At 46.5% G+C, this 26,887-nt stretch overlaps 1 protein-coding gene across 1 annotated transcript in view; it reads left to right on the plus strand.

The window, feature by feature from the left end:
* The window catches only part of Stpg4 (sperm-tail PG-rich repeat containing 4), a 40,064-nt gene extending 21,574 nt beyond the window's left edge, over positions 1 to 18,490 (plus strand). The window contains exons 6-7 of the mRNA XM_087216257.1: positions 12,326 to 12,430; positions 15,927 to 18,490. Of these exons, the coding sequence (XP_087072383.1) occupies positions 12,326 to 12,430; positions 15,927 to 16,043 (222 nt within the window). The 3' untranslated portion in view covers positions 16,044 to 18,490. The remainder of the gene's footprint in view (positions 1 to 12,325; positions 12,431 to 15,926) is intronic.
* Positions 18,491 to 26,887: the final 8,397 nt, after the last annotated feature.

Here is a 26,887-nt window from a genome sequence, read left to right on the forward strand (position 1 = left end):
TTACAGATGTGCACCACCATGCCTGGTTCTAAAAATCTTTTTAAACTTTTTCAGTGGGTAAATAATTGAATTGTTGTATCATAATTTATTCAATAATTCTCCTGGATTCTTCTCATTTTAAAAAATTTCCTTTGGGGAGTACTGGGAATTGAGCCCAGGCCTTGCACATGCTAGGCAAGCACTCTACCACTGAGCTACATCCCCCACCCTTTTCAGTTTTTAATTTGATACAGGATCTTTCTAAGTTGCCCAGAATGGCCTGGAATTTATGCTTCTCTTGCCTCATCCCCTACCCTGAGTAGCTGAAATTACGGGCATGACATCACAGGTGCTATCATTCTCCTGTTCATGATTAATCCTGCCTTCAATTATCCCATATACACAGGAATGTTCATTGGCCAGGCATAAGTTGACCACAAGACCTATTCATGTGAACCTATTTAAATGAGATCAGAATGTTAAGGTAGTCAAAGTTGGATTTCAATTTTATGCTAAAAAGTTAAACGAAAAGAATTGTGACTTTATCTCATAACTGCAACTATATACAAACTCTGATTTAAAAACATTGTGATTTTAGTATTTCTTCTGACAACATGATAATATGGTAACATCTTTTACATTTGATATTCAAATGAAATCACAGAACAGGAAAACCAATGAAATTTCAAATTTTTTTCTAAAGGGTATCTCTTAATATTTTAACTTTTTGTATTCAGGATTGGATTCAGAATCTTTTAAGATTTTTTATTTTCAGTCAAGGTCTTGCCAGGTTGCTAAGTTTCCCAGACAGGGGTTGAACTTGTGATCCTGCCTCAAGCTTCCCAAAGTGCTGAGATTACAGATGTGTACCACCCTACTCAGTTTCTTATTTGAAGTGTCACAATTCTTGTCTAACTTCTCTTGATTGTTAACTAATGTATAATCGGTTCTCATGGGCCAATCAAAGGCTTCTTTTGTGACTTAGGTACTTCTCCATCACTTTCACTTGAGAGGCCAAGGCAGGAGGATCACTGTGTGTACAAGGCCAGCCTGGGCTACAAAGTGAGACCCTGTCTCAAACAAACAATGTGAAGGAGAAAAACTCACAAAGACACTAACCTGCAATGCTGGATGCAAGGTTAAGCTGGGAGAGATATTTGAATAGGATAAATGGTCAGTTCACTGGAGAATTATTTTGTGTTATAACAACTTTTGCTTATATACACAACTTTGTTTTGCAGGAACATTAGTACTCAATCAAATGAAAAAACGAATGCTGATAAGGCTCAATACGTGAAATCCTCTAAATTAAGAAATCATGTTTTATGCATCATCACAAACAGCACTTATCAGTCCTTGATACATATTGCATCAGCAATGAATAGAGTATAATTTCTCTAGATCTGTATAATTATTATGGTACCGGGGATCAAACTCAGGACCTTGCGATTGCGAGGCAGGCGGCGGCACCACTAAGCTAAATCCCTGGCCCCTGTATAATTTGTTATTTTAAGAAGGTGTTATTAATTTGATAGTAAACAAAAAAGGTATCTCATTATTTTAACTTAATGTGTTTGAGCAGAAAGCCCACACTCTAGTTATTTGTTAACCAGTTACTTGTGATCCTCTACACACTTCCTGGTCATAGTCTTTGCTTATTAGGTGGAATTTTAGAATTCTTTTGTTATTGTTTTTGGTTTGAATAAACTCTATAGTAAAGAGATATTAACATTTATACTTGCTGAAGTTTTTTGGGATTTTGCCTTTTACCTTTTTTGATTTATATAGGAAGTTAAATGTACAAAAGTTTATGTCATCAGATTAGGTAGAGTTTGTCATCACTTTCATGACAGAAAGAGTATGCCTGAACTTATTCATCAATATCCAGCTCTTTATATCAAAAGATGTGCTGACTGAATGAAATCTATGTATCTTTCCCTTTATTTCTCTCTCCTTTAGAAAAATTTGCTCTACAGACATGATACTCAATTTCCTTCTAATTTTTAATTTTGACTTTTAAAAAGCTTAACTCTCTAATTCTTCTGAAGTGTGTTTTTTATTTGGCTGCATGGTAGACTAACGGTGTCATTTGAGCCCTGTTGACTTGTGGGAGGCTGCCTCCTTGGTTATATATGTGAAACCTGCAATCGTTGGAAATCTGACCTGTATATCTGGTGCAATACAGTACAGGTCTGTAGATAGATACGCGCCGTGTACCTTGAGATCCATTACAAGAGCCAGGCCAGTTATAAAAGATACATGTGAGTGTCTCTCTTCTTTTCTTCCTGTCATCTGTGGAGAAGCACATGGCAGTTGGTTAATCAGCTATTGATTACAATCTCTTCTCAAAAATGACTCAGTGTAGGCCAGCAGTCTGAGTTTTAGTAGTGAGTTTAGTTTTTACCTTAACTTTGAGCTTGAAAATCCTCTATTGTGTGCCCAGAGTCCTCTCAGTGTGGAGGAGCCATTCTCCCGTTTTAGGACAAAGCAGAAACAAACTTTGCAGACTTCTTGCTCTGTCAGGGGTTTGGTTGGTGAGTTATAGTTTATCCCCAAAGCATAGGTGGCTCTCAGGAGAAGCAATCAGTAAGGAATTTATCTAGTTGGAAAATGAATTTTAACCTTCAAATTACCAATGTAGAGTTGTATACTATTAGCTATTTGTTATTGTTGAAAAAAATGATTGATGGGGGGATGGGATAAAATAAAATATTTTTAAAGAAAAAATGATAATGGATCAGCATATTTTTTGTCCACAGGAAAGATAGTGAGAGTATTTGTGTGTGTGTGTGCAGCAATGCCAGAGGACATACAGTATTCTACTCTAAGTAAAGGAAAAATTTGTGTTGAAAGCTCCTACTGTTCATCTTTAGCTCTTTGACAAAGATCAAACCCCACATATCCCAAGAGCAAAGGTGTGGGTCACTTCCACCAAGCCGTTTCCAAACAAACAAGTCCTAGTCATTCTCACCGAAGAGAATTGAAAGGCAAAATTGGTTGTTTGTGGTTTCTTCTCCCTTTTAACTGGGTTTATTTTTTAAATAAGTCTCCTGGATCTACCAAAAAAATTGCAAGACTATTCTCTTCTGAATGTATTTTAAAATGTGGGCATTAAGGATATCAGAATTATGCACAACTTCTTTGAACATCGAAGGCTGACAGCTTTAGTGGAGTGAGGAAGATTTTTCCAAATCTTTTTCTCCAATATCTGGTTGGAACATGGTCTATAGCAACTCAGTGCTTCCCTTATCTATTGCCAGTGGGAGTATACATCTGTATAACCCCTTGAAATAAGTTTAGCAGTATGTGTTGCACTATAAAAACGGTTTATACCTTTTAGCTCACTAATTCCACTTTGAGAAAACCCTTCTAAAGTAATAATCTTAAATTCATCTGTACAAAGATATCAGGGAATTTTTATAATAGCAAGATAATGATAGTAACAATTTAATATCCAACCAAAGGGAAATAATCTTTAAAGAATATTACACTTCCAATCAAAGGACTATTTTGCAGCCATTTAAATAATTATTGTAAAATTTATAAAATAGTTCCCCAAACCTTTTTGGAGAAAAATTGCAAGATGTAAACTAATACATATATTAGGATTGAGATATATATATATATATATATATATATATATATATATATGGAGAGAGGGAGATATGAAATGCACCAAAATGCTTTTATTGGTTAAGCTGAAGTTCTGTGACTAAGGATGTGTATTTGCTTTCTCCTGCACTGTCTTTATAATTTTTCAAAATATAATTTTCAAAGCCAAAAAATAGTATTTGAAGAGAGCCATCTAAATAGTCAACGGGAAAACATTCTGTTACTTAAATTAAAATAGTCCTTCTGGGCTGGGATTTAGCTCAGTAGTTTCGCTGCCTGCTGAGCAAGCGCAAGGACCGGAGTTCAATCCCCGGTACAAAAAAAAAAAAAAAAAAAAAAAATAGTCCTTCTTACCACTCCCTTGTAGGGACTCAATTGTTCATAGTATGATGTTTGGACTCTTCGGTGATTTGTTAAGCAGATTCTTTACAGTTACCATTTCTCATAAGTTGTAATACACACACACCCCCCTTTCTTGACAGTGGAAACAAATCTTACAATGTCAAACAATCATGAGTTTCTCTTATTTGAGGTCAGAAATATTTCAAGTTGTTTCTGTATTTCTTAAAACCTGACAGGCCTACAAATAAGGAAAATATTTAAAAAGGAGGAAAGAGTCTGTCCAGATACACATGATCGTTATGTGATGGGTCTGTTTGGGTCACATTTCATGGAAAGAGCCCTCCTCAGAGCAGCTGTCAGACCTGTGGCATACACTGTATTACCCCTAGCAGTAGGAAAGAATGCTAAATCAGTCTGGCTGTTTGTGCATTTAAATAAAGGCTGAACTGACAGTTTGAAATTCTGTGGGGAGCAGAAAAATAATCATGATTGAATAAAGCAGAAAATTAATTTCTTGAATGGAATCTGGAAGTTAAGATGATCAAAGTAGATCCCAGCCTTAACATCCTCAAACTGAGTTTCACTTAAGAGGCAACATTTTTAGAAAACACAACATTTCACATATAGTTACCTGTATACAAAGGCTTTTAAGAAAAAGATAATCTACCCTCGCAATTTTTCTTCTTAAAAAACATCCAGGGGCTGGGGATTTAGCTCAGTGGCACTGCAGCTGCCTTGCAAGCACAAGGTGCTGAGTTTGATCCCCGGTACCAGGAAAAAAAAAAAAAAAAAAAAGGAAAAGCAAAAACATCCATCCAACCTTGCCAATGGTGCTACCTCAGCAGCATCGCAGCACTTCAGTGTCCAGCTGTGAGTGCAGCATTTCCTGAGCCTCTTTCTTATAATAGCATCTTGTCCGGGAACAGGGGAAAAAAACAAAGAATGAAATAGGACTTTTTTCCATTGCAAGTGACAAATCCATCCCAAATTAGCTGAAGCAAAAAATAAAAACAAAGGTGGGTGGCGTCTTAGTCCATTTTCTGTTGCTATAACTGAATACCACACACACCATCAATTAGTTTAATACTGCCCCCCAGGTAACTTTGCAATTATGAGACACTTAGATTTTTTTTTTTTGGTACCAGATCGAACTTGGGTCCTTGCTCTTGCGCAGCAGGCGGCAAAACCACTGAGCTAAATCCCCGACCCCAACATTTAGATTTTAAATTAGGATTACATCAAGTTAAAGAATAATAGAATATTTGACATGCAAGTATATAAGATCGCTCATATAGGTCTTGAATTCTCATGTAATCAGTATGTATTTATTGCTTGAAGAAGACCAGGGTGATAAGTAAAAGATACGAAGAGGTAGAAATCACTTTAGTGATTAGCACTCTTTAAACTCCAAGATCTGTTTCTATTTGATTCAGAAAAATCAAAGAATTTGTTTTGGCTCTATCACAGTACAGAAAGTTCTGGCTTCACTTAGAATCTAAATCTTTAGGAAAACCTTCCCACCAGACGGGGTGGTTGCCCATCTATACAGATGTAATGGAGAGTCTCCATCCTACCCAATGAGCTTAGTTATGGGAAGAATAGGGAACAGATCTTGCTAGGTAAAACAGTAGACACCTGCTCCTTGGCAGAAACAAGAGGGTGCTTTTCCCCTCATAGACAAAGGGAATCACCAGGTGCCAGGAGCACAAAAATTGAAAGATGGCCTTCAGGATTCCTTCCTTCTCTAGGGCCTCTGCTGCCACCAACCCTGAGTGAGCATCAGGGTTGTAGCCAGGTGCTCAGTGGTCAGCAGTCAGGGTATGCTGGGTCCTCAGCCTTCAAAGGCTCAGCCTCCTAACTCCAGGGTTCCCTAGGAAACAGGGTGGACCCATGAGCACCAGCAGCATTTCTGAGTTACTGGTTGGGTCCCCGGCTGTGTGTCCCTGTAAGGTTGCCCCTCGAGACTGCAATGATACAGTGTAAATGCTATTGTTATTATACCATATTGTTTAGGGAATAATGGCAAGGGAAAAAAGCCTACATGTTGAGTACAGACACAGCATCTAAATATATGTATATATTTTTCATCCTGTGTTGAGTTGTGTGTGCACAATGTGTGGAACCAGACACTGGTGGTAATGATTGACATTAGCATGGATGTCCCTCAGCCCAGCCTAACAATGGTCTCTGCCTGGCTGGCCTGTGGTTTAGTCTCCAACATTCTTCCTCCCTATCCACGGACCTCCTGCCTTTCTTCCAGGTATAGCTCTAGATGCTTCTCCCCATCAAGCCCCCTTCAGTCCCACTGTGAAACTCACAATAAGTTCTCCTGGTTGTACCACTCACTTCACACATCCAATTCTTTTCAGCCATAGTTTGTTATGCTGTTTTTGGGGGGGTTTTTTGGTACCGGGGTTTGAACTTGGGACCTTGCACTTTTGAGGCGGGCAACGGAACCACTGAGCTAAATCCCTGGCCCTGTTCTTTCTTGTATTGTTACTTTTACTGAATTTTTGTCCTTATCCACACTAGACTGCAGGCACCCCAAAGTCTGTGATCCTGTCCCAAATGCTTTTAATGTCTGCCAGAACCCCTGGGCATAAATACCTCTCACACAGCAGGTTTCAGAGAATATTTGTGGATTTGACTATTAAGCTTTGTTTTACTGAGATTGGACACTTTCAACCTAGCAGCGGTCCTCAACCCCTGGGCCATCGACGATCCAAAAAGTTGAATGGAAGAGAATTCCTACTGTTAACTTGCATACAGATTGAGCAATCCCAGCAGTGACTAATCATCTGTTCTTTGGTCTTTTCTACTAATTAAATCAGCTCAAGTCAGTTACTACTTTTTATGTTATTTTTGCAATGCAGCAAATGTGTCCCCGCAGGGTTCAGTTGAATAGCACACCTCTCCTGGGCCCTGCCCAAGTTGGCTGCTTAGCCTCCCCTCCCACTGCTTCCTGCACCAGCTGGTCCTCCAGGCCTTGGTGCCTGCAGGCTGTTTACCCTTTCAGTCTAAGCTCAGATGTAGTTCCCCCAAGGGGCTTCTCCAGCCCCTGTAACCAGGTCACTCTCCTCTTGCATCTGCCCGTCCCCCCCCTTTGTGTGATCCTCTACACATTTGTGATTATACTTTTTCGGAAGATGTATTTTCCATGCTAAAATATAAGCCCATGAAATTAAGGAATGATGTCTCTCATCAGGACTGAGTTCTGCTGCCCATAACAGAGGTCCTAAATAACAATATTATGAACAGGACCGGAGATATTTCTGTCCTGCCAAAGTCCTTGTAGTGGGACTTTAGGGCATGACGAGTCCTCAGCATCAGATTCCATTGTGCTGCTTAGCTGACCATGGCTTCTGTTCCTGTGGTGACAGAGAGCAGAAGACCTAGGGACGACAGTGGCAGGAAGGGGGGCAGAGAAAAAGCACTGTCTGCCCTCCCCTAGGGATGCTCCTTGAAATCGCATGGCCTCTTGCTTTCCTCCCATGGGCCTGAAATTAGTCACCTGGCCAAACCTGGCTGGTGGGGAGGCTGGGAAATGGAATCTTTACATGTGCCTAGTTAAAACTTGTTCTCTGGGCCGGGGATTTAGCTCAGTGGTGCCGCTGCCTGCCTCACAAGCGCAAGGTCTGGAGTTTGATCCCTGGTACCAAAAATAAATAAAATAAAACTTGTTCTGATACTGAGAAATAAAAGAATGGATATTTGGAGGCAGTCATATGCCACTGTATTCCCAGCTTCCAGCTCACTACCAGGGACACTGTGCCTTGACTGCATGAAGAAAGGAGCTGAACGTGTATATATTAGTTTGCTAGAGCTGCTATAATCGAGTGCCACAAATGGCACTTTGTTGTACCCAGGAGAACAGAAATGTGTTGTCTCACAGTTCTGGAGGCCAGAAGTCCCACATTAGGATATCATCACCATGGTTTCTTCTGAATGCAGCAGAAGACATGCTCCATGCTCCCCTCCTAGCTTGTGGAGCTTTGTGGGCATGTTTTGGCATTCCTTAGGGTATAGGTCTCTCCCTTTGTCTTTACAGGATATTGCCCTTGTGTGCATGTCTGTGTCCAGATTTCCTACTTTTAATAAAAGGGACACCAGCAGCCAGGGATTTAGCTCAGTGGCACTGTGCCTGCTAAGTGCATGGTCCTCAGTTTGATTCCCAGTACTGAAAAAAAAAAATACATAAAGGGATACCACCCTCATGCCCACACCTTAACTAATTATATCTGCTCGACCTATTTCCAAGTAAGGTCACATTCAGAGATACTAGAGATTTAAAAGTCATAGGAATTAAAATTTTGTAGTGGGGGTACCATGCAGCATTCAATATAATTCGACACAATAAAAATTCATAGGGTTGGGCCGGGGATTTAGCTCAGTGGTGCCGCCACCTGCCTCACACAAGCGCAAGGTCGGGAGTTCGATCCCCGGTACCAAAAAAACCACCAAAAAACAGGGTTCATGAATTTGGGGGTGGGGCCACAATTCACGTCACAGCTCGGTACTGCATCGTCTGCTCTCACACAGCCCCTCCCAGACACCTGGCATCTGCTGTGCTGCCCCTGCCAGTGTGGCACTCATCCTCAGATTGGCCCATCTGTTTCCCCAGCCCAGAGGACTAGTATGTTCCGTGGGGAAGGCCAGGGCTTAGCAGAGACCTCTCATGTTACAGAGCTGAAATCAGTGAGTCAACTTCATTTTGACAGACTCAGGAGCAACCCAGAAAGGCAGTGGGCTCCCTGTGTTCAGAGCTTTTTATAGCATGACGACATCCCCTGCCCTTGGTAACAGCCTGTAGCCCCCCTGGAGTCACACTGTGCAGCACAGTCCTTATCCTCCAGGGCTGGCTGGGAATCTCCAAGCCAGGCGTCTAGCCCAGCCCATGCCCCTCAGTCCCACACACTGTTTATTCTTAAAGCTTTGTGCTTTTTGTTTGGTTCTGCCTTGTTCTTCCCTGGGCAGTAAAACTCCTGGTGAGGTCCAAATATGATTTTATCTCTGTAATCGCCACAGCTCCTGTTGGTTAAAGTTGCCCCCAGTAGAAAGCAATCAAAGAGCACTTTTTCAAAGGGAAGAGGGTGACATCATCCGCTAGGAAGCTCAAGCTGGAATCCTGCTCCAAAGCGGAGGAGTGGGAACAACAAAAGATTTCCTCCAGTTTCCCTTGGCTTCAAGTTCTGGGACTCTGAGAAGGGGGCAATTCTATTCTTCCCTGGCATTCAGTGTTGATGGTACTTAATTCAGCAGTGGGAAACTCAGACTTGCCAAAGCACCTCCCTGACAAGGTTAAGGCTTGTGATTGGTGCGTTGGATCGTGAGAGGCGGGGTGTGCTGGCGTGGGGCTCTTTCCCATACACATCACACATGACAAGACCAAGGCCCTGGATTGCACTCAGTGATCCCTGGTACTGAAGGGAGCAGAAATCTCAACTTCAGGCAGGACACAGTGCGAGTGTCCTTGTTTTGAGCACCCTCCCATCGGACTAGGCCTGGAATGGTAGCCCCCCCTCCCCAGCCATCTGCCCACTTATGCTGTCCCCAGGCAGGGCCGCAGCAGGGATTCTGGCTGTCACAAGGCCCTTGAGTGACCAGTCTTACTTGAAGAGTCGCAGCTTTGCCACAGCATTCCTGTGGCCTTTGGAATATGTACTTGGGCCTGTGTCTGCTTCCCTAATGTTTCCTCTTAAAGACGGCACCTGTCACGTGTGGCAGACATTTCTTTTCCTGTCTCGATGCTTGTAATCCGGATGGCGAAGCGCAGGCCAGGCAGTTGCTGAATGGCACGGGGAACACGTTTAGTGATTCATCAGGCTTCTCACCTGGGTTTCCCAGGGGACTTGTGACTTGGAAGCTCAGGACCAAAAAAGCCACATTAGGCTTGGGGAGAGAGGCGAGGCTCAGTGTTTCCAATCCTTCTGCAGATAGCTTCAGAGGTGTGGGGTCTGTGTGCATTGTCTTCAGCCCAGCTCCCCATCTCACTGCAGAGATGGACTCCTATAGGGGCCAGGGATTTAGCTCAGTGGTTCTGTCGCCTGCCTCGCAAGCGCAAGGATCCGAGTTTGATCCCCAGGACCAAAAAAAAAAAAAACAAAAACAAACCCAAAAGTTGGGCCAGGGATTTAGCTCAGTGGTTTTGTCGCCTGCTGTATAAGCGCAAGGACCTGAGTTCAATCCCCGGTACCAAAAAATAAAATAAAATAAAATAAAAAGAGTAGAGATGGACCCCTATGGCCAGAGGTTGCACAGACAGTGCCTGTCAAGATGCCCGTGGGTTCACATTTCTTCAGTGCAAATGCCAAGTTGACACTAACAGAAAGCTGTGTCCCAGACGTGACCTCTGTCTGATGTATGCTCCAGTCTGAAACATTACCGCTTTCATCTCTGCCACGAGTTGTAAAATTAGGTTATTCAGCCTTTGATGATCAGACTTGTGCTTGAAGTAATCAAGAACAGCAGCCCTAATTACATCACTGCCACTGGCCAGAGCAAATGGGTGGGGGTGCTTGTTCTGAGACCCCAGGAGGGTTTGCAGTTGGGTGCTGACCCGCCAGATCCCCCGGGCCCATTTAGGACAGCTGCAGCTTGTACCAGGACCTTACCTCGTGTGGATCTCTGTTCTAACTTTGACTTTATCTTATTTTTATTCTTTTTTTTCTTTACCCAGTTTCCATATTCTCTTATTTTCATATTAAATATGTCTTTTCATGTTTTACAAGCACTCATTCACTGTAGAAAAATTAGAAAATGTAGGTGAGCAAAAAAAATTTTTTTTTAATTTAACATGCCACCACCTGGAGAAAAGTACTGTCTGAACACATTCTGTGATAATTCATTCCAAGTTTTTTTATGCATGTATTTTTAAACTTGCATTTTTCACTTACTATATTTGAGAAGAGCGTTTGTGCTTATAAAAATTTATCAACATTAGATGGCTGGACAAAAAAAAAATCCATTTATTTAACCAGGCACATGTCATTGGCCATTTAGCTGGTTTCCAACTTTTCACTTTTAGAAATAATGTTACAGTGAAGGCCTTCATATTTGTACATGTTCTCAGTTACACACATTCTCAGTTGTTTCTTATAGTAAATGCCTAAGGAGTGAGATTAGGTCAAAATAATCAGTATTATTTTAAACTTTGTATTGTGAAACCTTTTAAAATATATACAATTTAGACAGACTGGTACGTTGAATCCTCATGTACCTGCTTAATAATGATCAACTCCTGGCCATATTTTTTTTTTCCCCATCTATTTTCAATGCCCACAATTCCTGCATGATTTAGAGACAGATCCAATGTGTTGTGTGGAAAGGCTCAATTCTGAATTGTGCCCAGTTCCACTCCTGGGTTAACCACTGGCTATTTGAAAATGGAAAAAGAAAAGCAAATTACTAGAAAAAAAGTTAGCATGTCAGGATTAGCCAGTGTGCTGTTTGGGGTGTTTACTTTCCTGTTGCATCTGTGCTCAGGACTCAGCCTTCACCCCTGGATTCCTGCGGCACCCACTAGCCAACCTCTTTTCTCTGTCTCCCTTCCAGAGAGGCATATTTTTCTAAGCTGTTTTGTACTGATCAAATTTACACTTCTGTAAGCCCCACATAGGAGCCCCCCACACTTCTTGTTAAATCTTTGGGTTTCTTCCCCTCCTTTCCTCTATTTCCTCCCCTTTCCTTCCCTCCCCGCCCTTCTTCCTTTCTCCCTCTCTCCCTCCTCCGCTTTTCTTTCTTAACCTTTGATAATCTTCCAGAACTCATCTTGCAAAAAAAAAAAAAAAAAAAGTATCTCATTGTTTTCAATTGAGTTTATTTGGTTATAAGATTAAAATCCTCTCTTCCCCCAGTTTGCTCATTGGACATTTGTATTTTCTCTTTGTGAATGGCCTTTTGCCAATTTTCCTATTGGAGTGTCTTTTTAAAAATTGTTTATCCATTTGTGTTAATCTCATAGCATTGTGCTTATTTTCCATGAATGACTGAATACATCTCCAGATTCAGATAATTGATATTACAAGTATATGAAACAGTGCGTTTCCTGAAGCTAACAGCTCAGGGAGGCAAGTTAGTGTAACAGTGTGGAAGTCAGCAGGAGCCTGACTGTGGAGAGAGAGCTTGTGGGTGTCAGGGACCCTGGCAGGGACAAGGGAGAGACATTTACAGGTCACTGCATCTTCTTCAGTCCTTAGTTTGCAGGTAAAACAACCATTACTCCTTTTTCCCATTTTCCCCAACGTCATGCCGCCTTAAGATCTTTCGAGCCCAGATCCGTAGATTTTTCTACCAGATCACACTGACTCATGCACTTATTTGTGGAAGGTAAATAAAGCCTTAAAATACATCAAATGTTAATAATAAACACTTTTTCTTTTCTAATCTCCTGTAGCGTGAAGGGCCAGGACCGGGCCACTATAATTTGAAAACACCTCCAACAAGTTCTGTTACTTCTTGTTTTCAATCCAGAGTACCCCGGCTTTTGCCTAGTTTTTCAGTAAGTATTCTAAAGAACAGATGCCCCATGCCCCTGAGCCATGGCTTCAGTGTGGGTCTCAGGCTCCTTGGCAATGGGAGTAGGGTGAGATGGAAGGGCTATAGTTACATTTCTGGTAGACACAGTAGCCTGCCGCAGCAATTGGAGTATAACTTGCCAACATCTGGAGGCTCTTGGCTGGCTTCAGACCCAGGCTGACTCTAGGCCTGAAGGTCTGCTGATTTGTGGGTCAGTCAAGAACATTGTGATTGCCAGGGATTTAGCTCAGTGGTTCCAGCGCCTGCCTTACAAGTGCAAGGTCCCGAGTTTGATCCCTGGTACCAAAAAAAAAAAAAAAAAAAAAAAAATTTGATGGCAACCAGCTGCCCATCCTTTGACCTGGATGCTTTCAGGTGACATAGAGCAGCCCCTTCATGGCTGACATGGGCTATGTAAGTCACTGTCTTCAGCCTCCAGAACCAACCATCTAATATGTGTAGCTTCCAGGAGCCCAAGGAAGCAGAAAGCTGAAGCCAAAACAGTAACACTGAACCAAATGGGACCACTAAGGTGTGAGCAACCCCCCCCCGCCCAGGACTGGAAGAAGACAGAAGAAGCCCACAGCTGCAGATGACTGCAAAGGAAATGGATTCTGGGGCACACAGTCTCAAAAGCCCTGAAAAAGACCAGGAAATATCACAAAAACATGATGTGGAGTGTACCAATGGTGGCATTTAAAAATATTTTTCACCACAGCCTGCCTCGCAAGCGTAAGGACCTGAGTTCAATCCCCAGTACCAAAAAATTTATATATATATATTTTTCAGTGCTGAAAAGCCATTTTAGTTGAATAGCCTCATTGCTCCCTCCCTGTACCCTAGTCTGAAAGTCACCAAGACTTGCTGGTGTGGGCTTACTTGAGATGTCCAGGGAGATACAAAGACACTTTCTGCCTGTAAGAAAATGCTTCCCCTGGGAGCTCTAGGGGATAGGAGATAAGTTGGGGCAATGGATCCGAGAGGATTAGGGTTGCCGCTCTCTAGGCCGCCTGTCACCTCCCCTCACCTTGCCTAGCCTTTGGAATCTCTGCCCCAGAGCTGCTGGGCTGCAGAGCCGGGGTGCTGCCTTTATTTGGAGGAGTACTCACTGAGAAGACCCAGTCAGTAAAACTGCAGGTAGTCTGACAACAAGAGGCAGGAGGGTCCTCACACCTCCGTGAGGGATCTAGAAACAGTTGTCAGAGCCCACGACACTGAGCATTCTCGGGAAGACCGAGTCATGCTAACCAGACTCCCAGCACACTGAGCAAAACACCAGAAAGTGTAGTGTTAACTCATAAGCATCCACCGGAGGGGTATGGTGTCTGGGCTGCTATTCAACCTTACAGGAACTTGTCATGAAAGCCAAGAATAAGCAGGCCACTTGGTGACAGTGAAGTCAGGGCTGCAGGACCAAGCTGGATGTCTCAAGGTGGCTGAACCACAATCAGCAGCCTCCTGCGGGGTGGTCTTGCTGCTGCAGGCACCCTGAGACTCCTTTTCTGTGGTCTGACCTCCCAGGACTCTGCATACCAGCTACATCCTCATTAATAAAGGCCTCACTAATATAGGTCTCTGCTCCCTTTGACGTGCAGCCAGGACTTGATTAGATTTCCCAGCTGCCCCTCTGCTTTTGGTGAAGGAAACAGCCTGTCACTTAAGCAACTTCCATAGGCAGCTGTCTATCCATACGGGCCGCCTGCTCTGTGCCTCTCTCAGAATCATGGTTTCCACTTGCCCTGTCTCTGAAAGGGAGGAAGTGACAGACACCCGCCTGTCACAATGAGTAATGGTGGTGGTGGGAGCGAACCTGTGCAGGGCCAGTTGCCAGACTGGCAAAGCGTGTCTGTTTCAGAGAGGCCCCTGTGAGCCCCGTAGCCTCCCACCAGGCAAGTACTCTGCCCTCACTGGCGGCCCAGAATCACAGTCCACTAGTGGTAGGACCAGGACTGAAACTCAGACTTGACTCTGAAAACTTTCGTCCTTCTCGATGGGTTTTTTTTTTTTGGGGGGGGGGTGCCAGGGATCAAATTCGGGACCTTGCGCTTTCGAGGCAGGCGATGGAACCACTGAGCTAAATCCCTGCCCCAGTGGTTTGTTTTTTGGAACAAAGTTTTGCTATGAGCTCAGGCTGGCCTCAAACTTGTGGTGATGATCCTTCTGCCTCAGCCTCGAGTGCTGGGGTTGGAGGTGCATGCCACCACACCAGGCCTTGAACACTCACTCACTTGTTAGTGAGCACCTTCTGTAAATCCCAAGCAAAATACAGGGTGGATACTGTGCCCCGAGGTCAGAGCCCAGCCAGGGGCTCGGGATACCCAGGAAGCTGGCAGTACTCAAGTTCCCCCCACCCCAGCCTTCCAAGCGCTCTGATTACAGGCGTGCACCCCTATGCCCAGCTTCACACCCTTGTCCTTGACTGCAACACTGGTGTCTCTTTGGCTGGCCCAAGAGAAAACTCCCTTTGTGTTTCAAGATCATGGGTGCACAGCTCCAGTGCTTATCTGAGAAACGGAAGCCTTCCTCTGTGGAAAGGGCATTCATTTGTACTTATCACTACAGAAGAGAAACTTTGTCTAAATTATTGACAACATGTTTGGTACAAGAACTTCATCAAAATCAAAACATGATGGCTTAAGAATGAGAACTTGTGCACCCCTTGAGAATACTTCTGACCCTAGGTCCACAGACTCTGGCTGAGGAGCACTGTGCCTTATCACAGGGGGTTAGTGACAGTTTAGGAGCAGTGTGCCCGCCCTCACCCCACAGTACTAGGAACTGATCCCAGAGCCCGAGTACCCCAAGGCAAGTGTTCTACCCCTCTGAGCAACACCCCAGGCCCTTTTATTTTTAAATATTTGTTTTTGCAGGCCTAGTGATTGAACCCAGGGCTTTGGCACTGAACCATATCCCCAGGCCATTTCATTTTTATTAAGATGTGGTCTTGGTGAGTGGTTCAAGGCTAGCCTGGCACTCTTCCGGCACTCTTGAGCCTTCTGCCTCAGCCTGCCAAGCAGCTGGGATTACAGGTGTGGCTTACCTCTCTCAGCCAGCTTGGGCTTTGAGTTAGACCAAGTTCAGAATCCAGTCTCTCCAGCCATTTGCTGCTGGACAAGGTCATTGGAGGGGAGGCAGATGCCATTCCTGGGGACAGACACTGCCTAGGCAGAGCACCTACCCGGAGACAGTGTCCCTTGAGGTGCTGGTGGAGTGTGACCCCGCTTCCCCAGGCAGGTGCCAGGTCGGCCCTGGCTTGTCCTGTCCTTATCTCAGCATCTTTCTAGCCTCACAGTGACGCCAGCTGGAGCCGATTCAGCTCCTGGATGCCCTCCAATTTGGGGCGCCCCAGCCTGGTGTGGCCCTTGACTCCCTCCAGGGGGATTCATCCATCAGCCACATCACAGCCAGCAGCCAGATGCAGGGGGTTCCAAGTTCTGTGTCACTGTCTCATCAGTCCCTATTTTCTCTTCTGTTTTCAGAAAACCCCAGGCCCAGGAGCGTATGTGTCTGCCAGACAGTTCCCAAAGCAGTCCCCAGCCATAGCCAGAATGGGCCGAGAGCACAGCCTCTTCTTCAACAACACAATTGGCTTTTAAAATAAAGCAGTCATGACACCAAGCTACTTGGAGTTATAGCAAGTTGTTAGGGTTACCAGACTGTACTTCGACTGTTCATTATAAGGATTTGACCATTGCAGAGCTGGGTCCCTTGGGCTCAATTGCCTTAGTGTTGAGAGAACTCCTGGTCCCCTTGAAGTCTTCCTTGGGTCCTTGGCATTATACCAAGGCCACATGGAGCCTAACAGTGTCCCAAAGGTGGCACTTTTCTTTTTTCAACTCCCTGAAAAGAACAGCATTGATTCAACCAATGAGTACAGTCATGTGCTAAATGGTAACGTTCTGGTCAGTGACAGACCACATATAAACAGCAGTCCCTGAAGAATAAAATGGACCAGAAACATTCTTACTGCCTAGTAACCTGGTAGCCCAAGGTGTTTACTCAAGGATGAGTGATGAGGCTGGGTGGACCAACTCTCTGGACTGCCAGTGTTGTAGCCTTGTGGCACATACAGTTGTGTATAGGGCACGTTTGATCATGACTATTAGTGATTGGTACCTAGATTTACTGTACTATACTGTTTTTTCTTTTGGCACTGGGGACCAAACCAAGGATCTCCTGCATGCTACTCCTTCTACTTACAACACCCTCATTTGCTGTAAAACCGTATACTGTGTTATTCTGGCGACAGCCACCTGTGTCTCACGTTCACCTCTTCCCTCCATCACACCATTTTATTTTGTGATTGATTTAATTCTGCATTGCTTTGTCCGCCATGGCTGGAGGGACAACCAGCTACACCACATATATATCTGCCACAGGAGCCTCAGCGTGTAGCAGATGTTACTATCTGATAGATGTTACTGTCTGGCTTTGTGTTCACTCAAACAGCAAAATCAACCAACGGCTTATTCTCAGAACGTGTGTGACTGTCATTCTGATTTCAAGTCAGGGAAAATGTGCAAGGTGCTGTGCTGGCTTGGGAAGTGGAGCTGGAGCTGGAAACAGATGAACAGAGTTTGGGGAGGGGTCAAGGCCTGAAAGGAGAGCTCAAGAAGCCGAGAAGTCTGTCCCAAAGAGCCTCTGCAGGTCCCAGAGCTCGGGGACTGCTCTCACATAGGTGAGGGCTCCAACGGGAAGATGCTCACTAGTCTCAGGAAGCTGCTGGGTCATTGTAGCCAGTACACAGCGAGTGTGCTGATCCTGGGTGCACCAGCACCAGGGTAGCATGGCTGTCGTCTATCAAAGGGACCAGGAGGCTGAGACCAGCAAAGACGAAGGGAGAGGGCTAGGGCAACGACTGCCATCTGGACAAAAGCCAAAGGAAGAATGAACATCTGTGGGTGGGAGCAGAAGGGCCTGGTCCAGCCTACATTGAGAGTGCAAGCCAGGGTGTGGGAGCCTGACTGACTGGAAGCCTGGCAACCAGGAGGAGCTCTGCTCTGGGAGAGCCAGGGTATGCAGAGGGTCAGGGGCTGGGAGGTGGAGCAGGTTCAGTCATTCATAAGTAACGAAGGAAATTTTAAACAATTAAATGTTTATATTATATTTAAAAGAGGAAAAACCCATGTCTCTTCCTTAGACTTACCAGCCCTTATAAAATGGGCACTAGGGTAGGGCAGGGAGAGCTCCCATTCCCCTAAGTCACCCACTTTTGCAGGGGACTGTCGGAGACCAGAGGAGAATTGAGGCCTAATTGGCCTCCTCCGTGAGCACAAAGGAGAAAGGCTGCACTCAGGGGTGATTGCACATTGCAGACCCTAGGGAACAGTCAAGACAGCTGAGGTTAAGTTGTGTACCTGAGCATGTGCTAATGGCTAGCAGGAAGCAGATGAATCTTGTGTTACTCTGATTGCTTGTACCCGAGTTTGGGTCAATAAAGGCAAGATGAACTGGACACTAAGGGCTCCTATGCGAGGGCCTCCTGGCTGCCTGCCTGTTAAACACTCCGTGTCTCTGTCATTCATCCTTTTTTGCCCCTGGGTTAGGGAGAGCAAAGTAGTGGGTCTAGGTCCCGGAACAAGGCTGGCCGGGTGGGTTGGCTACAGGTGGCCCCCAACATAGGGGTTGGGATCCAGGCTCAGCTACAGGGGACAGCCACGTGCAGCACCCCGTCCTCCTGCCCCAGGATATATCTCGGCCCACTTTGATCTGAACAGGCTTGGGCACGTGGTTTCAAGTTTATCCTCCAAGGGGGTCAAAGTTCTCACACAGTTGGAGAGTCGGGCCTGGAGGTTCTGATGGAAGAGTTTCCTCTGGGATTCGGGTCTGGTGATACCTAATACTGGGGACACAGTCTAGAATGGGAGCGGTGGTCATGCGTGTGTCCATCCAGGGTGGGAGATGGGAAGTTAGAGCAACTGCTCAGACTAGCAAGGGGAAGGAGAGTTCTGAGGAAAGTACAGCATTTGGGGAACCTTACTGACAGTGAAATGGGGGCTGGAAGGGCCCAGCCCCGCCCCACCCGCTTTTCTTCTGGCCCTGGAGCCCTACTTTCAGTGCCTGTTTCCTTCCCCAGGGGAGATGTAGCTGCAGGCCCCACTGGCAATGAGGGTGTGACTGGGGTGGGGGACAGCTCCCCAGTGTCAGAGGAGAGAATGGAGGCCCATTCACCATAAGAAGGGGACAGAAGCAGCCTGCAGGAACACAGACCTCCTGGGGTGGAGCCCCTGGGGACATCCTGTGGGGCCACCTAGCAGGCCTGGTTGTGCCTGCCTGGGGCCCTTCACTAAGTTTCACCTCTGGCTCCTGACTGGCCTGGGTTTCCTTTCGGGAGCTGGGGCACCTGGGCTCACACCTGTCTTCCTCAGTCTGTCCTTACCCTGTTTTGTTATTCGGGATGAGGTGACAGGGACTTCAGTGCCAGGGTTAGCAGAGGGCCTCGAGAGAGCTGGTGGTGAACACTATTTCACTTTGCTTTTTGGTGGTTTCGTCGAACTGAATTTCGTTCAGCTTGGGGGAAGCTTTACCAGAGACCCCAGAGGGACTCTGAAATGGCCTTTCCCCTCCATGAGCCCAGCCCTGGGACAGTAACTCCATGATGGAGGAAGAGAACTGGTGAGGCCCGAGAACTCAGCTTGAGTTCTAAGACAGACATAGACACATAGCAGCTAGAACTACTATATGCCTCCAGTGACACATCCGAGAGGACTTGGAACGGACAGCTTGGCAGAGAAGAAGGGACTATAGGCGTGTCCCATCTAAGTCCCTGAGAGACTTCCCTTGGGGTCTCAGATAACCAGCTCGGCTCCCTTCCCCCATGAGCTGCAGTGACACTGGCTTCTTAGGGCCCTGCCCTAGATCCCCCAAGCAACCACGCCCCCCCCCAAGCTGCTTTCTGAATTTGGCTCCAACCATAGGGAATGTCTGTTCTTGCCTACAGATATTTTGTGCTGTTCCCATGTGAAATTTCATTAAGTCAGAGCATGTCAAAAATCACAGAACTGGTGGGGACAGCTTGTCCTCCTCCTCCCTTCCTCCTCACTGCCATCTAGGCCTATGAATGACTCTTGAGTGTCAGGCACAGGCACAGGCTTTGGGACTGAAGGCCACAGCTTGCTTAGGTGACTGGCCCTGTCTCCAGCCTCGTCTTTTAGCTTGCGGTCATCTACCAGGGCAGAGCTACCTGGTCTCAGGCTCATAGACTTAGAATTACTTTAGAAGCCCTATTTTAAAAAGACTGTTCAAAACTTACAACTTCAGAATCAGTGGTTCCTTTGTCTTGTTTTTTGTTGTTTTGTATTTTTGGTACCAGGGATCAAACTAGGGACCTTGCACTTTCGAGGCAGGGGGCAGAACCACTGAGCTAAATCCCCGGCCCTTTGTCTTTATTGTGATAAAACACAAATACAATTTACCAACTCAATCATTTTCAAGTTTACATTTCAGTGGTGCTAAATACATTCATAATGTGCTACTCCCAGCACCGTCTTATCTCCAAAACTCTTTCCATCTTGTAAAACTGAAAACTGTGCTGTCAAACAGTACACTCCCATGCAGCCTCTGGCAACCATCATTCTACTTCTTGTCTTTCCCTGTCTCTAAGTACCTAAGGTAAGTGGAATCTTAAGTAACTGTCTTTTAGACACTGGCTTATTGCACTTAGCACGTCCTCAAGGTCCATCCAAGTCATCATCAGATTGGTAGAATTTCTTCCTTTAAAGGCTAACGTTCTACTCTAATCGTTGTACGATTTGCTGACCTCTTCATCTGTCGATGGACACTTGCTTCGATGTTTTAGCTATTATGAATACTGCTGCTGTGAATATGTATTTCTCTTTAGGACCCAACTCCCAACTCCTTTGGGTATAAACCCAGTAGCGTTCCAGGACCACTAGCTAGTGCTACATTTAGTTTTTTTTAAGGAATTACTGTGCTGTTTTCCACAGTAGCTACAACATTTTACATTCCTAGTCTTGGGATACAAGGGTTCCAATGGTCCCACACCCTCACCAACATAGTTTCTATTTTTTTGGTAGTAGCCATCCTAGGGAGAGGTGGTGCCTCCTATGTTTGATTTGCATTCCTCTGATGTTGACTGATGCCAAGTGTCTTCATTGTGTGTCTTCCACAGAGGGTGTCTGTGCATGTCCTTTACCCACTCTTTAATTAGGCTGTATGCTTCATGTTGAGTTTTAGGGATTCAGGGTATATTCTGGATATATCTCATCAGATATGTATGTGGTCTGCAAATATTTTCTCCCATTTTGTGGGGTGCCTTTAGCTGAATAAAATTTTACAATTTTATTTTTGGCATGAAGCCCAATTTCTCTATTTTTTTCCTTGTCTGTGCTGTAGCTGTCACACAAGGAATCATTGCCAAATCAAATTTTCTGAAGCCTGAGGCCTGTGTTTTAAGTCTTAGACCCATTTTGATTTAGGTTTTGTACTAGGCAGCGTTAGGTAAGACTAACTTCATTCATTTGCATGTGGGTGTCTCCTGTTCCCAGCACTAATCACTTCAGTCTTTTGGCTAAGATCAAGTGCTGTTTTCTCTGCACTAGCTGTGAAAAACAAAAACTGTCCTTTCCCCATTGAATGGTCTCAGCACCCCATAGTCAAGTACCACTGACCATACCTGTGAGGGTTTCTGGCTTGTCTATTCTTTTTCCCTTGGTCTAGATCTCGATCTTTGTGCAAGTACCATGCTATTTAGATTACTGCAGCTTAGTAGGAAGTGTGAGTCCTCCAGTTTTCTTCATTTCTAGGATTGCTTGGGCTTGAATCAGGTTCTTAACTGAAGCAGTATATTAGAATTTTTTCCCCCTGTAAGTTTGTTGGTACGTTTTAGGTATACAGTATGATCATTCATCATTGGGAATTTGTACTTGTACATGATATATCTTTTTTTGTGTATCAGGGATTGAACTCAGGACCTTGTGTGTGCAAGGCAGGCGGCAGCACCACTGAGCTAAATCCCCAGCTCTGTACGTGATATATCTTGGTTCTTGTTTTTTCCCCATTTCCCTTCCCTTCCTTCCACCCCTCCCTATTTACAAAAGCTGTTTCCATTTTTTTCTTCTCTCATTTTTTCTTTCCCTACTTTCCTTTCCCCCACCCTCCTCCCTAAAATTTCGTCTTCTCAGCGTCTTGATGAAGATCCTAATGGCGAAGAAATTATTTCTAAAGAATCTTCACTGATAAAGTAGTGTAGGAGGCAGCTTATAAGCTGAGCTTGAACCTGACCAATGGGTGAAGATCAAAAAATAAAGCTACATAAAAACAAGTTAAAAATCAGGATGTGGAGGGGCCCTCATGTCTCTCTTTGACTTCGAGCCCCAAGTGACTGGCGCACCTTGGCTTTATTCAGTCAGACACAGGCAAGAGCAATTAGAGCTCCACAAGATTCATCTGTCTCCCACCCGCCATGGTACTTCTTCAGGTAAACAACTTCACCTCAGGTGTTTTTACTTTTCCCTGCAGCGTGTTAGCATGCTTGCATGCCCCTCTCCAGTGCTCACCTAGGAGGCCAATTAGGCCTCATTCTTCCCTTCTAATCTCCAGGGTAGGACAAAGGTTCTGTAAGCTGGAGGTGGGAGGCAGGTGGGGAGGGCTTTGGGAAGGTGTGGGAACCGAGTCTTTTAGGGCAAGGAGTAAGCCCTAGCAGGAGTTCTGGAAAGAGATCTTGTAGGGTATGGGTGGACATGGGAAGCCACAGAAGACCTGATGACCTCAAAGCAGAAGGAAATAGAAAAAGGAGGAAGGAGAGGGCAGGACCGGAAGGGTGCAGTGCTCAGCTCAGACAGAAGCTGCTTGGTGGAGAAGGGGAAAAGGGTAGGTTGTACCCAGCATAGCACAGCCCCCGGGGCTTCTGTGGCCCACCTGGGTGGGTGCTCTCACGGGTGGGATATGTGTGCCCAGCAGCCCTAGGCCTCCTTAGGGATGGATTAGTGTGTAGTCAACCACTGGGCAGGACTTCTTTGCCTCAGGTCCCTCCTGCCCCAGGCACCACCCATGGGGAACCAGCCTACTACTCCAAACTTTCCCCACCAAGACACCACTTGTAGGGGACCTAGACCCCTTTGTTCTCCTTGACCCAGAGGTGAATGAGGATGAATGGCAAAGAGACACGGAGTCAGTTTAACATGCCTGCTGTTGGGTACACTTGCCTCTAGTAGGCAGAGCCTCTGGCTCGTTTTACCTTTATTGACCCAAACTCGGGTACAAGCAATCAGAGTAACACAAGATTCATCTGCTTCCCGATAGCCATTAGCACATGCTCAGGTACACAACTTAACCTCAGCTGTCTTGACTGTTCCCTAGGATCTGCAATGTGCAATCACCCCTGAGTGCAGCCTTTCTCCTTTGTGCTCACGGAGGAGGCCAATTAGGCCTCAATTCTCCTCTGGTCTCCCACATTAGTGAAATGTGAACTCCTAAGATGACACCAGGCCTGACACAAGCAGGAGAGAGGGGGCTTGCAGTTGCCTCTGGACCCACATGGGGGCCACAGATCATAGTCAGCGGACGGAGACTGCAGTGGGACCCTGTGGGGGCCTTCGGTGCTTCTGACCTTCCTGTGGGGAAGGGGCCCACCCCAGGCATCAGTGCTGCTTCTCTTGGGTGTGGGTCCCATGCCAGCCCAATTCCTGTTGCATGTCTTGGAGGGGAAAGGGTGGGGCTCTGGAGTCCCTGCCTGCAGGCTGGTTGGTCTCAGGGCCCCAGTGACGGTGACGGTGACGGTGCAAATGGGGCAGTGGCTTCTCTGGTGTGTGGCTGCTGCCAGAAACAGACACATTCCGGGGCCCACGGCAGGTGGAAATCCTGATTGGCCAGTCAGGCTGCAGAGCTGGAGAGCCTTCAGGACAGAATGGAGCCCTCGAGTCCCGGCATCTCGCCGCTTTTGAAAGCAGGCAGCCATTTTTCTGGATTCCAGAGCTCTGCCTTGCGGAGATTCACCTATTTGTTTTGCTCCAAGCAACTGTTTCCATTGCTTTCTGTGCCCATGGCTTCTGCTGCTTTTTAGCCTCTACTCCCACTCCAGCTGCTTCTCTTTTCGTCTGTCTCACAGTTGCACCGCTAAACCCAGACTCTCTGCACCCTTAGGCGATGTGGGTGCCGTGGAAGGCAGAGAGAAGGAGGAGGAGGAGGAACCATCCAGATTAAAGGAGATTAAAGAGACACGACAACTAAATGAACCATGGGATCTTGGCTGCAGGAAAACAGTGCTATAAAAGACATTAACGACAAAGTTAGAAGGAGGATGGATGGAAGATTTTGCCAAGAGCATCGTTTCAGAGTTAAATTCCTTATCTGTTAACTGTGCGATGGTTGGTTAAGAGAGAAACCTCTGTCCTTAGTGAAAACATACTGAAGCATTAAGGGGTAAAAGGGCCTGCTTTACACACATTCTCAAATGGTTCAGAAACAAATAATGTGTGCTTTTAAAGAAATCCACAGGGTGACTCTTTCCTGCCACTTCTAAAGAGAGAGTTAAGGAAAGAGTGAGAGAAAAGTTAAGAAGAGGTCAATCCCCCCCTGTAGTGGCATCCTGTGAGGGGGTACCCAGGCCATCTCTTAGGCTGTGGGCCATACAGCGTGGACACACTGTGGTTCTGGGATCCATCATGGCACTGTCAGCTGGATCAGGGAACTGGAGTCCCACAGCCTAGCGCACAGCTCCACTGTGCCCCTGTTCAGGGTTTGGGCTGCCCAGCATCTCCTGGACACCATGGCTGTTTGGAGGGCTCTCAGCCCCTCCAGAGACATCCGGTTATGGAACCTCCACACGAGCTGCAGAAGGGCTGGGTGGGGGCAACTCAGAGCCCAATCCTCTCCCCTTCACTCCAGCCATAGCAGAGGGGAGGGCCCTGGACCCATGTGTCCTCCCTCAGAATGCTCTCACAGAGGACTCTGGGTCATCTAAGTGCCAACAGGTCCCACCATGTCCTTCTGCTGTGGGGAGCAGCCCCAGCTTTTGCCTCTGACCCCAGAGCTGGCACTGTGCTCTTTAGAGTGTGGCAGTGGACACAGCACATGCCAAATTAACAGTGAGTGGAGGCACCATGATCTCATCATCTTCCTTGGGCATAAAACCCACTTCCCAAGACTATGGACTACCAAAGAAATGATCAGCATAGTTCATTGTGAGCCAAGCACAGCATTGGGCAGGGAAGAGCATCAGTTTGGTCACTGTCATCTTCATTGTAAGAGAAAAGACAGGACAGGAGCCCCCATGGATGCTACCTAAGGTGGGGAGGGAGGAAGGGTGCTTGAGGGGTGTGCACAGAAGGAAGGGTGGGCTGGTGCCTGCCCAGAACTCCAGCTGTGTAAGCAGCCATACTCTGTGTTCTGATTCTGGGACTGAATCGGGGCAACCCTCTCCAAGGGAAGTCATCTACAGCTGCCTAATGACTGTGGCAAAAATGAGTAGGACCTGTGGATCCTTTTACTCAAGAATGAGCCACTCAGGGCTGGGTGTGGTGGTACATACCTATAATCCCAGCTACTTGGGTGGCTGAGGTAGGAGGATGGCAATTTAAGGCCAGCCTGGGCAACTTACTGAGAACCTGTCTCATGATAAATAAATCAAAGGGTGGGGCATGTAGCTCAGTGGTAGAGCACTTGCTTATCATGTGTGAGGGCCTGGTTTCCATCCCTCCAGTATCACAAAGAAAAAAAAATCAGTTGCTCAGAGGGGAATGGCTACAGTGCTGCAGGTCTTAGGTCAGAGGGCAGGGCTGGAAGGCCAGGATGGCACTGACCAGAGTCCTGGGGCAGCAACATCTCAGAGTGAGCAAAGCCAACCAGCAAGGAGAACAGCATGGAGCAGGCCAAAGCAGAGAAAGAAACTGCTCACAGTGCTGAGCTTTTACAACAGGCCAGGCACTGCTCTAGGATTCTGGCATGTTTTTCTCACATAAAAATTGTAATCCACAAAGCAGACACCATTCTATTGTTATTCTTTTATAGATGAGAAACAGGCAAAGAGAGGTTAAGCAACTTGCTCCAACCCACACAGCTGGTTGGGCCAGGGATTTAGCTCAGTGGTTCTGCTGCCTGCTCGGCAAGCACGAGGACCCAAGTTTGATCCCCGGTACCAAAAAAAAAAAAAAAAAAACAAAAAACCCTCAAAAAACAAACCACACAGCCAGTCTGGTGGAGCTCTGAGTTCCTGTCCCAGCTCTCTGGGGAGTTCCTTGATTTACTTTCAGTGAGTCTGTTCTTTGCAACTGAAGGCAGCTGATTAAAATTTGAAGGGATCCCTGGCAGGGGACAGGCAGGAACCTCCCTGGACTCCCAGTACTGTGGGGCTGGTCTCTCAGGTTGCTCATGTGTGAGGCCGCCTTGGCTGTGGCTGTCATCAGGAGTTGGCAGCACGCGCTGGGCAAGCAGGGAGGCTGGCTTAGCTGGAAGCTTCCCAGGGCCAAGGAATACCTGCAATGATGACAATTGGGTGGGGGAGGGGGACAGCACAACAGTGAGCACTTTGGCACCAGAAAGGAGTCTGGGTGGTGGCGGCTGAAATTCCGTTCCTATTTGTGCCTGCAGATAAACACTACTGCTGCCCACGTGCACAGCGTGGGCTGTGTCCTGGAAAGTGGTGTATAGGCGGGAGGTCCACGGGGGTGACAGGGCAGCCCTTGCTCCAGCACCTGAGTCCTACTTGGAGCTGGCCCCCTTGCTTTCTGACAGCTCTTTATGTGTGAGGGCTGGGTCTACAGATGGAAATGGGGCCCCGAAATGCCTGGGCTCAGTGGGTCTCTGCTGCTTGCCTTTCCGACATCCGACCCATTCAGGGTCAGCTTGCCAAACCCCTTTGCCCATCAGGAAGAGGAAGGCTGAGTTTCCACATTCAGCAGGAGCCTCAGAGTGGCTATCTTCAAAGTGTGGTGGTTGCAGCAGCAAGTGATCTTTTGGGGCTCATGAAGAATGGAGCTTGTGTGTACACCGCTCGCTACAAATGTTTGATGTGTGCTCATAGTGGACAGCATATTGGGATGAGGTGGGATTTCTCTGTGCAGATGAGCTATTATGAGCTTCTCATCTGCACCCCCCAAAAGTGCTTCTCTGGGGCTGGAGGTGCTCCACTGGCAATGCCCGAGGGCCAGTCTCCTGTGTGGACAGCGAGTCCTGCCCTGGCCTCTTTCAGCTGTGCCCTAGAGGTGGCAGGGGACTGAGGCCAACCTAAGGGTACGTCAAAGGCCAGAGCCAGTCCTGCTCAGACCCCTCTGCTGCCTCTTGTCTCCAAGGCCTCAGCCCAGCCTCCCCTCTCCCCAAGCCTCTCCTTCCACTGGGCAATGCCCTCCGGCTGAAATCCAGAGTTCAGAGAGCCTCTTCCTCCTCCTCCACACCGCCCTGGGCTCTGGAGCCCCAACCCTCTCAGCCTCTCCAAGGCTGGCTCAAGGTGGGATGAATAAACATGCTGCTGCAGAGTCCTGAG

This window comes from Heterocephalus glaber, unplaced genomic scaffold, assembly GCF_053883595.1.
Source record: "Heterocephalus glaber isolate CG9 unplaced genomic scaffold, H.glaber_assembly_v1.0 deba00001457, whole genome shotgun sequence".
Lineage (NCBI taxonomy): Eukaryota > Metazoa > Chordata > Mammalia > Rodentia > Bathyergidae > Heterocephalus > Heterocephalus glaber.